This window comes from Mustela nivalis (assembly GCF_964662115.1).
Source record: "Mustela nivalis genome assembly, chromosome: 7".
NCBI classification, from domain to species: domain Eukaryota; kingdom Metazoa; phylum Chordata; class Mammalia; order Carnivora; family Mustelidae; genus Mustela; species Mustela nivalis.
Window position 1 is genome coordinate 24,769,019 of NC_139026.1, and position 16,702 is coordinate 24,785,720.

At 45.1% G+C, this 16,702-nt stretch overlaps 1 protein-coding gene across 4 annotated transcripts in view; it reads left to right on the forward strand.

Annotated features, from left to right (window-relative positions):
• Nucleotides 1-1,445: 1,445 nt before the first annotated feature.
• Nucleotides 1,446-16,702, forward strand: part of TMCC3 (transmembrane and coiled-coil domain family 3) — a 262,682-nt gene continuing 247,425 nt past the window's right edge. Inside the window, exon 1 of one of the 4 annotated variants that reach the window (XM_082739315.1) lies at nt 1,446-1,573. Coding sequence is in view for 1 of the 4 variants with exons in the window: in XM_082739313.1 (XP_082595439.1) it covers nt 1,565-1,573 (9 nt within the window). In the remaining 3 variants the exon portion in view is untranslated. The remainder of the gene's footprint in view (nt 1,574-16,702) is intronic. The other 3 variants (XM_082739313.1, XM_082739316.1, XM_082739308.1) reach the window with 3 other exon arrangements.

A 16,702-nucleotide genomic window follows, 5' to 3' on the forward strand; every position in this document is an offset into this window, starting at 1 on the left:
ATAAGTAAGTACAGTTACTAAAATTGTTATTTCCCCAAAAGCAAAACATCGAAGGCCAATCTGAAAAGAGTCATATCAAAGAAGAAAAAACCCCCTGTACGCAGATCATAAGTGAAAGTAAAAAGGGGGTTAGTTGGCTTCATTGATTTCCTTCCTTAATTTTTTCCCCCTAATACATCAGCTACCCTTCCTCTTATCTGTGCTAGTAGGCACCAAAGAGAAATCCATTGAAGATTTTTTTTTTTTTTTCACTAGATCATAGAGGTACTTAGGTCTAACATTTGGTCTCTATAGCACTGCTGACACTCTAGCAAGGTTAGGAAATTATAACCATATTCCTTTGACAGCGCTCATAAGTGGTGATCTGCCACAATAATCGGCAGCCAAGCAAAGTAAGAGCCGAAACATTTGTCGTGTTTACCCAGCACAAGCCTCTGCATTCCCACGGCTGTCTGCCTGCTTACCTGTGACAGCCTGCTTTGAAAACGCAGGCGTCCTTGTCTGCTGTTCAAAGGATCCTTTGGTAAACAAGGGATTTTTTTCCCTCCACATTGAAATTCAGGCTGCCTTGAGTTTTGTGCTATTTGATTTACTTTGTTCAGCAGAAGCCAAATCAGGAAAAGTCCAGGTTTCTTCCCTGAAGACTCTCAGATCATTCCTCCCTACTCTTGTTCTTGAGGATTTGGATCCTGCATTCCTCTGGCTCGGGAGTGTGCTGTGTTTTCATGATTAGGAGGAATATAATCCGCCTCCCTCATCTTTTTCTCAGAGGCATTAGCATTTGGAGACGGGATTTCCCTATTGTTTGGAGAAGTTGGGGTCAGGGTGGGAAGGCCATTTGTGAAGCTGAGGTTTTGTATACAGAGCTTTGCCAGGAAGACCTGTGGGTTCTGCAGTAATGGGGATGTTGACCCCTTCCCCTGCTGAGCTCCTCTAGCTGGATAAACCTAGACCAACTCTGTTCCATGAAGACGTCTCCCCCGCCCCCCACCGGATTGATTTGTTCCCCATCTTTAACCCTCACCCCATCCCTTCTCCAAAAACGTTTATAAACCCTCAGGACTTCCAAGAGACAATCACAGACTCTAAAGAGCAGGATGGGACACTAGCCGGCTTTCTTCCATCCACCTGGGGGAAGAGGTGTACTTTTAATGAAGGCGGTGAGAACTCTCACCTCAGTCTGCCAATCCCCTCTGGCTCCTGGAACTTGGTTCCCCGCAGGGTCGGCACCAACGTTCCACTGCAACCTGGTCGGGCGGGAACTCCCGCAGCAGAGGAGCGAAGCGGCCAGGGAGGGGGTTAAACCGCGACGCGGGAAGAGGAGCCGGCGGGCGGGGAGGACCCGGAGCTCAGCACGCGGGGGCGGGCCCGGAGACCCCGCGGCCGGCGCGCCCCCGCCCCGCCCCCGCGGAGGCCGTCGCCCGCTCGCCGGCCGCGGCGCACGCGTGTGCGGGAGGGGGCAGCGCGGCGCTCCCCCGCCGCCTGTGCGCCGCCGCCGGCCGTGTCCGACTGGCGCCCGAGCCCGCGCGGCCGACCCCGACCCGGCCCGGCACGTCCCGGCACCATGCGGAGGGTGAGTGCGCGTCGTCCGGAGGCGCGAGGGGGCGCGAGGGGGCAGGCGGCCGGTGTTGCGGCGGCCGCGAGAGCGCGTCTCTCCCAGCCGGCTCCGGACCGTGGGCGGCGGTGGGGAGCCTGGCTCGCGGAGCCGGCTGGAAGGGCTGAGGGCGGGGGGCGAGGCGTGGCCTCGCGGGGACGCCACAACTGGGCTGGTTGTGGGGCGCCCCTCGGACGACTGTGGGGGTGGGGCCAGGGGAGCCGTAGGGCTGCTCCGTAGCCTGGGGGGCGCCCGCCCGGCCCGGAGCTGCCAGCGGTGGCGCGGACACGTCGGGGCTCTTTGCCCGCGCCTGCGCCTCCCCGGGGCGGGCTATTCCCACCGGCACCCCGCCTCCGGCTTTGAGGGGAGCCCCCTTCCCGGAGTCCCCGCCGCCCGCTTCTGGTCCGGCCGCTGCGTTGTGCTGCTCAGCGCCGCGCTCCCTCGCTGGGAGCCTCGTAAACTTTGCTCCCGGCCGTCGGTGGGCTCCCCAGGCGCACCACCCGGGGAGGGGCGGGCCCCAACCCGAGGAGGGTGGGCGTGTGTGTGTGTTTCCGGTAGGTGGGCCTCACCCCTTGTCTCCGCGGGTTTGGAAGGCTCGAGGGAGCGTGGACTCCTCAGCGAAAGCCGCCTAGGTGCTGCCCGCCCCGGCGCGAACCCGTGGGGTCCGGAGGCGGACTCCAGGCACGTGCGCCTGGGCGTCCCTGGGCGGCAGCTGCCCCCCGAATTGCAGGGGTGAGGGGCCCCTGCGCTCGTGGCTCATAGCTGAAACCGCCCCCGCCCGCCCCAGTACCGGCTGAAGGTCAGGGTTTACTCCCCTTCAAGGAACAGCTTGGTGGGTTGGTACTGCTTGCCCAGGAGAGCACGCACGCAGCCCCGCGCAACTTGATGTCACCTGTCTAGAGAAGCGAATTTATGCTAAAGTGCTGGTGATTTCTAAATTACCAGCCCCAATATGCCTTTTGGGTTTTAACCTGGAGAATGGGAAACGCTTTTATCAGATGCGGGATCTCGGCACTTACAGGGTGGGTGGGTGAGAAGTAGAGGAAACTTAAGTTTGCTCTAAATAGGTACCCTTGACAATTTCCCAGATCTCCTAAGGCCAAGCCTAATGACAGCTTGGGCGCCAAGGAAAGGATGTTGGATGTTTTCTGAAGAGGCAGAGCTGAGAAGAAATAGGAAAAACAGTAAGACTTTCTTGCCAGAGCTTGTGAGTTTCTCTGGGTTGGAGTTAGGGGTTGCCTTGTATGAAGGCATGTGTGTGCCCGTTTGGTCACCGGAGTGAGTGGCTTTTTCAAAGATATCTTCTCTCAGCTGCTGGGTTGCTTTAAAGGGAGCTCTGACCTGTCGTTTTACCCGTGGTTCCAGAATTAAGTCTTCTGTGTATGTTGATGGACGGGGGCAGGTAGTGGTATTTGGAGGGCATGTAGAGCACGTATGAGTTGGCTCCCGCTGCTTCAGGTTAGTGAACTGACATGGAAATTTACCTGGGTTACATTTTGGAGTCAGTCCAAACCTGCTCAGGTGTTTCAGGAGGAGACGATTCCAGCCAGGTTGGCCAGCTAGTTTAGCATTCCTGGCGTTGATGGAGCAGCAGAAATGGAAACAGGTGGGGTTACTTTTTTGAACTCCAAATTCAGGGGTCAGGAACTTTCTTGTATCTTAGTGTCACTGAGTTCATTAAGGAAAGCAGCTGAGATGGCATCTTTAGGCCTAAGCAAGGTATTTTAGAGGGAGAAGCACAATTCTGTGATGGAGGGCGTTGACCAGAGTATTTTAAAATGTGATGTTTTGGGGCGCTTGGGTGACTTACTGGGTTAAGCAGCTGTCTTTGGTTCAGGTCTTGATCACAGGGTCCTGGGATTGAGTCCCCTGTTGGGCTCCCTGCTCAATGGCCAGTCTGCTTTTCCCTCTCCTTCCCTCCCCCGACCCCCGCTTACACACACACACACACACACACTCTCTCTCTCTCTCTCTCTCAAATAAATAAATAATAATTAAAAAAAATCTGATTTGTGTCCTCATTTTAGGATGAAAGAGATGGATGGTTGCTAGACATATAGATTCCTGACCTGCACTTCAGACATTTTAAATCAGAATCACTGGAGCTGGAGCTTACAGTTTGCATTTTAAGCCCCTCTGCCACCACCGTAAGGCAAATGTATTAAGCACCTACTGTGTGTAGGCACCATTCCAAGTTCGAGGAGTGCAGTGGGGAGGTGATGGCCAAAGAGCCTTGTACTCCTGGAGGCTACATTCTCGTTGAGAAAAATGACAAAAAAGTAAACAAATACACAGTTAATTTTAGATCATGGTCTGTACTCTGAAGAAAATAGAGCAGGATAATGAAATGGGGAGTAAATCAGGGAGTGAAGCTATTTTAGTTTCTGTGGTCAGGGAAGACATTTCTAGGGAATTGCTATTTGAACTATGAATTGTATGATGAAAAGTCAGCTGTGTGAATGTTTGGGGAAAGACTGTTCCAGACTGAGGAACATGAGGAGCAAAGGCTCTGAGGCAGGAGCAGAGTTGGCCTGTGTGAGGAACAGAAGATACTGAGGCTGAAGTGCAGTGCAGTGCGCCCCGGGGTGGAGCCAGTGGAACGAAGTGAGGCAGGAGAGAGAGAGAGCGAGGGACCCAGTTCTAGAGAGCGTTGTTGGCTGTGGTGAGAACTCTCGATTTCAGCCTACATGCAGAGAGCTGTTATTTAGAAAATTTTAAGCAGAGGAATAGAATGATGTGATCTAGTTCACGTTTTTGAAGATCTGCTTGGCTCTTGTGTGTAGAATGAATTATGGAATGGGGATAGTCAGGATAAAGAGAGACCACCTTTGTGTGCAGGGGTGATGGAGAGGTGGGGAGACCGGATGGATGTTGGAGGTAGAGTCCATTGAAGTTGCTGATGTGGAAGGGAGAGGTGGGAATCCTTCAAGGTACACTGAAGGTTGCTATTTGTTGGGATGTGTGTGTGGCGGCGGAGAGGTGAAGAAAAGGCGGTTGGACCACAGTTGGAAGGGCCCCAAGGATAATGAAGATACCTAACATTTGGTGAACATTTACTGTGTCCTCGGTACTGTGGTACATGTGTTCACAGGAGTCCTGTGGAACAGTAACTGTCCATCACCATTTTACAGATGCCATAATAAGCCCTGAAAGGTTGAGTCCTTTGCTCCAGCCACTCCGCTAAGTGTCGGTGTTGGGATTTGGACCTAGGTTTGCCAGACTCCAGAGCCCTGGCTCTGGCCAGTACTGTCCGCTGTCTGCCAACTGCCTGCTCTCGCCCCAGATCACTTCCGGCTCTAGAGGCGCAGGTAATTCAGCAGCGTGGCTCACGTGTGTGGCAGCATTTCAGCTGTCGGACATCGGTAACTGCAGATGGAGGGCAGACACACTGTTAGACTAGACAGTAATTACTTTCATCTGATGCTGCCGAATGAAAGAAAAGGCGCATAGAGAATGTACAAAGTCGGAGCACAGAGGATGCCTGATCACTGGGTTTCTCCGAGGAGAGGCGGAAAGGGGGCTTTACCCTGTGCCCGGTGCTTTGGACCTCAGGTCATGAGCGCCGGGGGACCACGTGTTCTCGTCACCCTTCATGTTCATAAAAGCCTTTTAAGTTAATAGGTGCTACATTCAGAGTATAAAATTTCAAAATATATGAAAATATTTGTAGTGAAAATTGTTCCTCATATTGCCCAGCCAGCTGGTTCCATGTCGCCAGAAGCAATTGATGTTAAACCCATTTTGTGTTCTTCCAGAAATAATCTGTGCATATACAGGCAGTTACATATTCATATTTTTCCTCCTTTTTTAATACATGAACGTAAATGTAAAGGTAGCATATAAGTGCAGCACTTTGCTTTTTGTTCCTTATACATAAGATCAGTATTTGTTGATGTGTCTGTTCAGTACTTTGTATGGCTGCATATGGGATGCCTTTACATGGATGTACTAGGACTATTTGTACTAGTCTTTTGCTGTTATCCACAGCACTGCAGGGAGCAATATTAGACATGAGTGATTTTACGTGTGTGTGAATATATCTCTGTGATAAATTTCTGAGTCAACTGATGTGAAAAATCTTTACTTTTGTTAGGTGAAGCAGCACAGTATAGAGAATATACAGAGGAGAAATGTATATATATTTAGAATATATATTTAGATATATATAAAAGTTCCAAGTAATAGCATGGACTTGGAGCCAGATTACCTACGGCTGAGTCTTAACGCTACTATTTACAAACTGTGAAAGTCAACTTCTTTTTGTCTCAGTTGCCTGATTTGTAAAATAGGAATCATAATAATACCTACCTAATAGGGTTGCTATGAGGGTTGTCTTAGTTTGTATTGCATGACAAATCTCCCCAAAACTTACTGGCTTGAAACTATCTGTTCTCCTTATCTGTTCTCATGAGTCTGTAGGCTGCCTGGGTGGCTCTTCTTGTCTGGGCCCATCCGACCGAGCTCTGCTGGGTTCTTCATGCTTCTGTGCTCATGTGGTGGGTCAGCTGGTAGCCGGAGGGTCTAGGCCGGCCTCACCCACATGTCTGGTAGTTGACAGATGAATTGGCCTCCGGGGACCTCATGGAATGGCATGTGATCTCTCATGCGGCCGTCAGTTAGCTCAGGTTTCTTTATGTGGGTCTCAGGGTTTCAGAGAGCCGTGAGAGAGGGCAAACCCCAGGGCGCAGGCGTTTTTTACATATCTGCTTGAGCCACATTTGCTGTTGTCCCACCGACCAGAGTCTCATGGCCAAGTTCAGAGTCTGTGTGGGAGAGGACTCTCCAAAGACAAGGATACAGTGAAGGGAATCATTGCTGCCGCTTTTGCAAACAGTCTGCCACAAACATTGAATAAGTTAGTATATTTTTTTAGAAGATTGTATTTATTTGGGAAAGAGAGCATGCACACAAAGGCGGGGAGGTAGGTAGAGAGGGAAAAGCCCAAGTAGGAAGCCCAAGAGCGGAGAGCCCTGAGGCAGGGGCTGGATCCCATGACCCTGAGATGATGACCTGAGCCAAAGGCAGACAATTAACCCACTGAGCCACCCAGGTGCCCTGAATAGCTTAATATTTTTAAAGTGACTAGTATTGTGCCTGGCACATTGTAAGTGTGTTAAATTGAAAAGAGAGAGAGAGAGAGAGAGTTTGCCTAATTAAGCTCAGTTTACACCTCCATGTTTGACAGTGCCTGTCTCTCTGATTCTTCTTAACACTGCATTCAAGTTCTTTATCTGTGGAGAGGAGGGTGTTATCCATGGAGAGGCTGACATCCTTGTTCCCGTTTTGCAGATGAAAAAAGTGATGTTCAGGGGTGTTAAGTTGTTTTCTTGCTGTGACAGGTCACACAAGAATTTGGATCCTGTGTTTGCCTCTAGAGCACCTCACCTGTCTGGCCTAGACAGGAGCCCGATTTCTGTGTCCCTAAAGCTGCCATCCACTGCTCTCCTGCCCGCTCTTGGATGTCACATCCCATATTTCCGTTTCACATTTAGATTTAGGCTGAGAACGATCTGTCAGTCTGAGTGTTTAGCAGTGATTTTGATTTCAACCCAGGGCACTGAATTCAAAGTAAAGTGTCCCTGAAGGTAATGGGCTCTGTTATGTCTGTGAAGGGATGATGAAGGGAGACTTGTCACTCTCCCTTTCTTAAATGGAGAAAATAGATGTGTCTGGCCTTATTTTATTCTTTCTTCCTTTCCACTCCTTACACCTTTTTTCTTCCCTTTCTCCTTTACAACCCGGGAATTCCATTCCCCAAGGGCCAGATGTGAAGATGGGAAACAGTATTTCTTAGTGGTTCAGGACTTGGTCTCTGGAGACAGACTTCTGGGATCCAAATCCAGCTCAGCTGTTTACTAGCTCTGCAACTTGGAGTGGTTAACCTGCATTAAAGGTTTTTCTGAGGTTTGGAAGATAATCTATTCAAATTGCTCAATTATTACTACACGGCACATTTTTTTTGCTTCTATTTTTTCTGTTCTGTCTCATATCCTTTCTCCTCCAAACCTATTTCCTATACCTCTACATATGTTGAACTTACTGAGCCCTAACTCTAAGTGCCTTATGTATATTTAACAAATTTAATCCTCACAACAAACCTATGAAATAAGTGCTGTTTTATTCCCATTTTCAAATGAGGAAGTTAGACACTGAATGGCTACGTAGTTTGCTTAGCATACCATAACTAGGAGATCATGTAGCAGGGATTTTAAACCAGACATTCTGGCATCAGAATTTGTGTTTTTAGTATTTATGTCCCCCCAAAAGTGGGAGGGAAGGTTGGGGATTTAAAATTGAGAGCTTTTGCTCTAGGAGAAGTGCTGTTGGATTCACATGCAGCCTCCAGCCTTGGCAGCAGCTGGGGGTACCCAGCTGTGCCTTAGACGGAAAATCCCAGCACAAAAAACATAAACTCTCATTCCTTTTGCCAAAAGCCTTTCCACGTCAATCATTGTAATCCTAACAGGATTTCAAGCATTGTGCCTCCCTTGTAGCTGAGGTGTGACGTTGAAAAATACATGGGGACTTTTTATTTAAGGCTTGAAAATCAAGCTGGCTAGTTCTGGGTCTTGCCACTTCATGCTACACCCCCCCCCCCGCCCTTTTAAACTTTATTATTTTAATTCCAGTGAGTTAACGCACAGTGTTATATTAGTTTCAGGTGCACAATATAGTGATTCGACAATTCTGGGCATTACTCAGTGCTCATCTATCATAAGTTCACTCTTCACTCTTTACTCCCGCTCACTTGTTTAACAAGTCCCTGCCCCAGCTGCCCTCTGGGAACCAGCAGATTGTTCTCTATTGTTAGCAGCCTGTTTCTTGGTTCATGTCTCTCTCATTTTTTCCCCCTTTATTTGTTGTGTTTCTTAAATTCCACATATGAGTGAAATCATACAGCATTTGTCTTTCACTGACTGACGTCACTTAGCATTATACCCTCTAGGTTCATCCATGTCATTATAAACGGCAAGACCTCATTCTTTCTTAAGGTGAATAATAGTCCCTTATATGTGTGTATATTTATACACACCCCACATCTTTATTCATTCATCAGTCTGTGGACACTTGAGTTCAGCTTCCATAATTTGGCTATCGTTAATAATGCTGCTGTAAACACGGGGGGGAGGGTGGGTATGTGTCCCTTTGAATTAGTGTTTTTGTTTTCTTTGGGTAAATACCCGGTAGTCTGATTACTGGGTTGTAGGGTAGTTTTACTTTGAACTTTCTGAGGAATTTCCAACAACCTCCAATCCTCACCAACACTTGTTTCTTGTGTTTCTTGTGTTCGTGATGTCAGCCATTCTGACAGGTGTGAGGTAATATCTCATTGTGGTTTTGATTTGTGTTTTTTTGATGATGTTGAGCATCTTTTCATGTGTCTGCAGGTCATCAGGATGTCTTGTTTGGAGCAGTATCTCTTCATGTCTTCTGACCATTTTTAAATTAGCTTTTTTGGCTTTTTTGGTGTCGTGTTGTATAAGTGTTTTGTATGTTTTAGGTGCTAACCCTCTGTTGGACATGTCATTTGCAAATATGTTCTCCCATTCAGTAGGTTGCTTTTTAGTTTTGTTGATTGTTTCCTTTGCTGTGCAGAAGCTCTTTATTTTGGTGCAGTCCCAATAGTTTATTTTTGCTTTTGTTTCCCTTGCCTCAGGAGACATATCTAGAAACATGTGGCTTTAGCTGATGTCAGAAATTACTGCCTGTTTTTTTTCAAGGATTTTTATGATTTCAGGTCTCACATTTAGGTCTTTACTGGATTTTGAGTTTATTTTTGTAAACGGTGAAAGCAAGTGGTCCAGTTTCATTCTTTTGCATCCAGTTCTTGCTCCTTTTGATGGACTTTTTCTCTGGTGGCAGATGAGGATTGCCAGAGCAGTGGGGGAATGAAACTTAAATGTTGCATATAATAGAGAATCTTCTGAAGTTAGAATTGTTCATAACTTCAGTAGAAGGAAACAACTGAGCCTATTAGGATAAGCTTTGTTTGCATGTAGACTAAATGTAATGTGGTAACAGTCATGAAAGAAATACTTAAAATGGGCCTCACACTGTGTGCTAGGAATCCATCATGGGGAGCAAGCTCAGCATGGCCCTGACCTCACAGAGTTTGTAGTCTGTCTGAGCAGTTGAACAGTTCTTTGAAGGATGGTATGATCTGTTGCAAAGGGAAAAGGTGTTGCTAGGGTATTGTAGTGAGCATTCCTTACCTAGTCTGGGGGGTTCATAAAAACCTTCTGGAGGAGGTGACTGTTCAGCTGAGACTTGAAGGACGGGAAGGGCAGCCAGGGAAAGGGAAGGATTGCATTCCAGGCAGAATAAAAGGCGAGGGAGGAATGACACAGTTACAGACATGAGATGCGTTCAGAGTAGCTAAATGGGTAGGGAGCAAGGGAGTTATGGCCAGAGCTGTGGTTGGAAGGGTAGCAAGAAGCAGATCCTGAAAGGCTGCGTATGTTGAGTGTCCCAAAGGCAATAAAAAGCCATTAAAAGCTTCTAAGAACATTTTTGAAAATGAGATGTTTGTTTTATGAGACTGACGCGCTGCCTACTGCACTAAGGAGGCACCTGAGATGTTTGTTTTAGAAGGTTCCTTTGGCCACAAGGTAGGGAGTGGATTGGAGGGGCAAGACCAGAGGCAGAGACTGGTTGGGAGGCAATTACAGTAATCCAGGTGACCTGGACCAGGGAGATGGTAAGGGAATGGAGAGACCTGTTCTTTTCTAGAGGTATCTTAGCAGTAGTATTACCAACACTTAGTAACTGATAGGATGTGGAGGATAAGGGAGGGGAAAATTTCACAATGACAGACTCACAGGTTTCTGGTTTGGTAAAACCAGGTGTATGGTGGTGCCGTGAACTGAGACCTAAAACTCTGGAGGGGGAACCGGGGGGTAGGACTTGGGAAGACTGCCTCTGTTGGGTTTGGGGGACCAGTGGGCCGTTCATGTAGAGATAGTTTTAGCAGCTGATTATGAGGTCTACAGTTTAGGAGAAACTAAAATTTAAAGATATAAACTTATGAATTACTGGCATATAGCAGTAATAATTGAAGTCATTGGAGTTACAGAGCACAGAGAAAACATAGAGAAGGTATTTGTAAACGGTGGTTTATAAAACATGTGCAAAAAACGTGTACATCAGAATTACTTGGGGGAGCTTGTTAAAAATGCAGACTTCTGAGCAACATCTTCATTTGCTGATTCACTAAGTCTATGGTCATAAACTGGAATCTGCAGTGTCCAGTAGAGCTGACAGTATACATAATCTCCAGCCCAGCTCCTTTACCCTTAGGTTCGTGTCCTAGAGAATCTCTAGCACTCTGTGACCTACACTTTTTTAAAAAGGGAAATATTTAATATAGTAAATTAATATAAAAAGGCACGAAGAATAATACATGGGTATTCATGTATCTACCACAACTTATCCATGTATATTACATGGGTATTCCATGTATAATACAGGAATATTCATGTATCTACCACAACAATAAACAATTACTAAGATACTGTGTATTTACCCCAAAGATACAGATGTAGGGAAAAGAAGGCCCATATGTTCCCCAGTGTTCATAGCAGTAATGGCTACAATCGTCAAACTGTGGAAAGAGCCAAGATGCCCTTCAACAGATGAATGGATAAAGAAGATATGGTCCATATATACTGTGGAGTATTATGCCTCCATCAGAAAGGATGAATACCCAACTTTTGTAGCAACATGGACAGGACTGGAGGAGATTATGCTGAGTGAAATAAGTCAAGCAGAGAGAGTCTATTATCGTATGGTTTCACTTCCTTGTGGAATGTAAGGAATAACATGGAGGACATTAGGAGAAGGAAAGGAAAAGTGAACTGGGGGAAATCGGAGGGGGAGATGAAATGTGAGACTGTGGACTCTGAGAAACAAACTGAGGGTTTTGGAGGGGCAGGCAGTTGGGGGTGAGCCTGGTGGGGGGTATTAAGGAGGGCACGTACTGCATGAAGCACTGGGTGTGGTGCATAAATAATGAATCTTGAAACACTGAAAGAAAAAAATAAAATTAAGATGTTAAAAAATTACTAAGATAAACCGTAGTGTATTTACAAAAGGGAATATATAATACTCAACCATAAAAAGGAACCGACTAGGGGCACCTAGGTGGCTCAGTCAAGTAAGCATTCAACTCTTGGTTTTGGTTCAGGTCATGATCTTAGAGTTGTGAGTTGAGCCCTGCCTTGCAGTGGGTCCATGGCCAGCAGGGAGTCTGCTTGGGATTCTCTCCCTCCTTCTCCCTGTGTCCCTCCCCCACTTGCATGTTTTCTCTCTCTGTCTGAAATAAAATCTTAAAAAAAGGAACACACTACTGTTTATGCAGGAGCATGAATGAATCTCAGACAAGACACAGAAGAGTACATACTGTACGGTTCTGCTTTTATGAAAGAAAAATCAAATTATGGTGATAGGAATCAAAAGAGTGGTTGCTGGTGATCACGGATTAGAAAGGGGCATGAAGGAATTTTTTTGGGTGATGGAAAAGTTCTCTTTCTTGATAGGTTTGTGGTTACTAACATGGTTTACATGGACATATATGTCAGACTCATTGACCTGTACAGTGCAGATCTGTATCACTATATGTAAATTATACCTCAACAAAAGACCCTAAGACAAAGGAAAAAAGAATCAGTAGAGATGGCACTCTCCCAGTACTTTCTTGCCAAGCAGAGGAAGCTTCTGTCCTGAATTTAACATATCTATGCACTTTAATACTTTTATTGCATATGCATATATCCTTGAGCAAGATATGCTGTTATGTTGCATGTCTTTAAACTTTATATATGTATATATCACAACATATATACAGACACATAGGATTTTTGCTCAACGTTGTATATGGGATTTATCCATCTGATATCAGTAGCTCATTGTGATTTTTAGAGCAAAGTATATTCATGTAGTGGAATACTACACATACAAATTGTCCTTTCTGTTTTTGCCATGCATTAAGGTTTTTCAAAGCAGTGTTGCTAAGATTTTGTGTATGTGCTTGTTTGTGAGTGCTGGCATGTAGGGGTGGAGTAGGGGGGTTGGAGGGCGAGCATGCTGTCAATTCAATTCAGTATTACCATACTTCCCTCCACAGAGGTTTATGAGCAGTTAATGAATGGCCTGTATTTTTACCAAACACGTGGTACTGTTGGACTTTAAGTTTATTTGCAGATCAGATCTGATAGAAGTGAAATATTTCATCATGGTTTTAATTTGTGGTTCTCTGATGGTTGAACATACAAAGAAATTTCTTAAGTAGACTCCACACCCAGTGCAAGAGCCCAGTGTGGGGCTCAAACTCATGATGCCTGAGATCAAGACCTTAGCTGAGGTCCAGAGTTGGACGCTTAACTGACTGAGCTACCCAGGTGCCCTGGCCTTGGAGGATTCTGGTCACAAATGGTAAATAGTTCAGTGAGGTCTTTTGAAATCTGGCCAACAACTAGGGCCTTAAGCCTTGGAAATAGGACAAGGGGTTCACCTCAAGTTAGGTCCTCTGTGCATTTGAACATCTTTATTTTGTAGACCAGTGTTATTTCAAAATAGACTTCTTTCTCTAACATAGTTGTTGGCATGTTTTGTTAATAATATAAAAAAACAGGGTGCCTGGGTGGCTCAGTGGGTTAAGCCGCTGCCTTCGGCTCAGATCATGATCTCAGGGTCCTGGGATCGAGTCCCGCATCGGGCTCTTTGCTCAACGGGGAGCCTGCTTCCTCCTCTCTCTCTCTCTGCCTGCCTCTCTGCCTACTTGTGATCTCTCTCTGTCAAATAAATAAATAAAATTTTTAAAAAATAAAAATTAAAAAAGAATAATATAAAAAATACCATTGGCTTAATACTTGTTACATGCAAGGCGTTGTGCTAAGCACTTCACATATACATATATATTTCACTGGTTCTTCAAAACCATCTTTTTTTTTTTTTTTTTTTTTTTTGCTAAATTAAGTGTTGTTTGAAATGTGAGCAAGATACTTTAAGTGTTGGACCACCATACACAAGAAAAACAAAAACCTAATGTCAAATCCTTAAAAAAAAAAAGGTTGAATCAACAATCAGTGTGTGTGATAAAGCTACAAATTAAAATATGTACTTGCAAAGTTAATAATAAGCCTCTGTGGTTACGTTTATTCTAAATCATTATGCTTATTATTTGGCCTTCCAGGGTATTTATAAACATTAATTTTCTAATGGAGAATTTTTCTTATTCCTACTGCCAAGCAAGCTGTGACATAGCAGGCAGTTCAAAGGAGTGAGACTCCCACTTTCTCCAGTCTCAATTACGAGGTTTGAAATATTCTGACAATCGAATTAGCTGACTTGGTGCAACAACAGCAAATGCTCCATATTTCGTGTTGCCTTCGAAAAATGGCAGAAATGAGGCTGCTGGTAATGGACCAGAACTGTAAGCTACCCTCCTGCCTTCAGTGGAAGCGGGACAACAGCAGCTCCTGCGATTCTCCTTGGAATTATGCTTTCTAAGTGGCATTTCCCATTTTTGAATATTAATGCTGGGAAAATGGCCACGGTATTTATTGACAGGGGAGAGCTGTCCATTCCTCAATGACAGGAAGGCTCACACATGGTGCGTGCTGAGGGTCCTGCTGGATTAGTATGCCTGGCTGCCTGTCTGTATACATCTGTCATTCTGATAATGGAACCAGACATGCACAAGCCCTTCCCTGCCCCCACTTCTGGATTAGGAAACCACAGGGGTGGTGTCGGTCAGTCATGGGACCAGGCAGAGGTATCTAGACTGGAGTGTCAAAGAAAATATATCTGAGATAATTCTAAGTTCAGTGTTTTGTTTCACAGCTAGCAAACAAAAGCTAGATTAAGATCATTTTCAGGAAGCAACCAAACATCTCCCCTAAAGCAGAGATTAGCAAACTTTTTTTTTGAAGGGCAGTTAGTAAATATTTTAGGCTTTACAGCTCATACAAACCCTTGTCGCAACTACTTAACTCTGCCACTGTAGTGTGAAGATAGCCATAGGTGAATAAGTGTGGCTGTGTCCCAATAAAACCTTATTTATGGACACTGAAATCTGAATTTCATATAATGTTCACAGGTCATAAAATACTATTCTTCTGATTTCTTTCAATTATTTAAAAATGTTAAAACCATTCTTTTTTTTTTTTTTAAGATTTTATTTATTTATTTGACAGACAGAGATCACAAGTAGGCAGAGAGGTAGGCAGAGAGAGAGAGGGAGAAGCAGGCTCCCTGTCAAGCAGAGAGCCCGATGCCCCGCCTGATCACAGAACCCTGAGATCATGACCTGAGCTGAAGGCAGAGGCTTTAATCCACTGAGCCACCCAGGTGCCCTTGTTAAAACCATTTTTAACTTGTAGGCCGGTAAAAACAGAAGTTGCTGGATTTGGCCCGTGGGCCCTAATTTATAAGTGGAGATTTCCCTGTGTTGCAGGTATGTCTGCAATTTGTTTTCTAGTATGTGAACCAGCCTTTTCTGCCATACTCCGTATTCAGTAAGTTACATAGAGCTATATGGACAGAAAACATGAAACCTGTCCCAGACCCAAGGTATTTCAGCCCCCTGCCTGTCTCACTTGCTGCCTCATAGATGTTTCACACCCCTACCAGTTTTTAAGATTTTATATTCATGGCTCCCTTTCCCAATTGCAGAGTTTTGTTTCTGTCCTTTGAGGTTCCTAGTAAGTTACACTTACTAGAAACTTAGAATTATGCATTGAAATAAAAATAAAGCAACTGACATTCAGCAGAATGTTACAGAAATTAGTGAGACTATGGACATTTCTTTCTTTGCACAAGTGGATATGCTTATTTTCTTTTCTTCAGATAATTTATCATTATGTTATACAATGAAATGAGAATGTTACAAGCTGTGCATTCTGCAACTTTATTAAAGTTTTAAAAAACTTTTATTTTTTAAAAAATAAAAAATAAATTTTAAATTATTAAATTTTTAAAAAATTTATTTATTTATTTATTTGACAGAGAGAGAGACATAGTGAGAGAGGAAACACAAGCCGTGGGAGTCGGAGAGGGAGAAGTAGGCTTCCCGCTGAGCAGAGAGCCCAATGGGGGGCTTGATCCCAGAACCCTGGGATCATGACATGAGCACACTAACAACTGAGCCACCCAGGTGCCCTAAAGTTCCCTTTGAATGGATCTTTTTTAGTGCCTATATACTGAAAAGTGGTTAATGAGATGCAGATGGTCTTCCTGAACTATGGACAGGGGCAGGAATTGTCCAGGTGCACCAGTTACTGGCTGGTTGGTTGGTTGGTTGGTAGATTGATAACGTGACTCCTCTGGGAAATCACTCCCAGTTGAGGTGAGAGTTCACCAGTGCTCAGAAATTTGGTGCTTGGATATGGCATAGTGGGGACAGCATTAGATGCTGCGGCATCTGAAATGAGGTCTGACTCACATAGGCGTATGACCTTGGACCTCTCTGAGCTTCATTTTCCTCATCTGTCAAGTGGGGATGAAGTAGTTTATGTGAAGACACTTTCTGTAGACTCTAAAGTGCTGTCCTTAGGAAAACCATGACTGTTATTTGCTAAGTCTGAGTGCAGTCTCTTGTTCATGGGTCTCAAACCTGGCTGGTTATTAGGATCGTTGGTGGGAATAGGCAGGCTTGGGAGAACTTTGGAAAAGCGGAGATTTCCACTCTCACTCCAGACTTGCTGAATCAGAAATTCTGTGAGAGGGCCTAGAATTCTATACTTCTAATAGGTCCCTAGGTAATTACTTGTTTTGCAGGCTTCCTTTTGTTCATAAGCTTCAGCTGATATATTTAAGGAAACTATATACCTCCCTCCTTTTTTTATTTTATTAAGATTTATTTATTTTAGAGAGAGAGAGTAGGGAGGTGGAGGGGCAAAAGGAGAGGCAGAGAGAGAACCCCCAAAGGACTCCCTGCTGAGTGAGGAGCCCAACATGGGGCTCGATCTCATGACCCTGAGGTCATGACCTGAGCCGAAACCAAGAGTCAGACACAACTCACTGAGCGATCCAGGCGCCCCTATACACTTCCCTCTTAACCCTAGCTTAGATTCTACCCCCCAAACCCACGCCATTTGTCTTTATAGACAA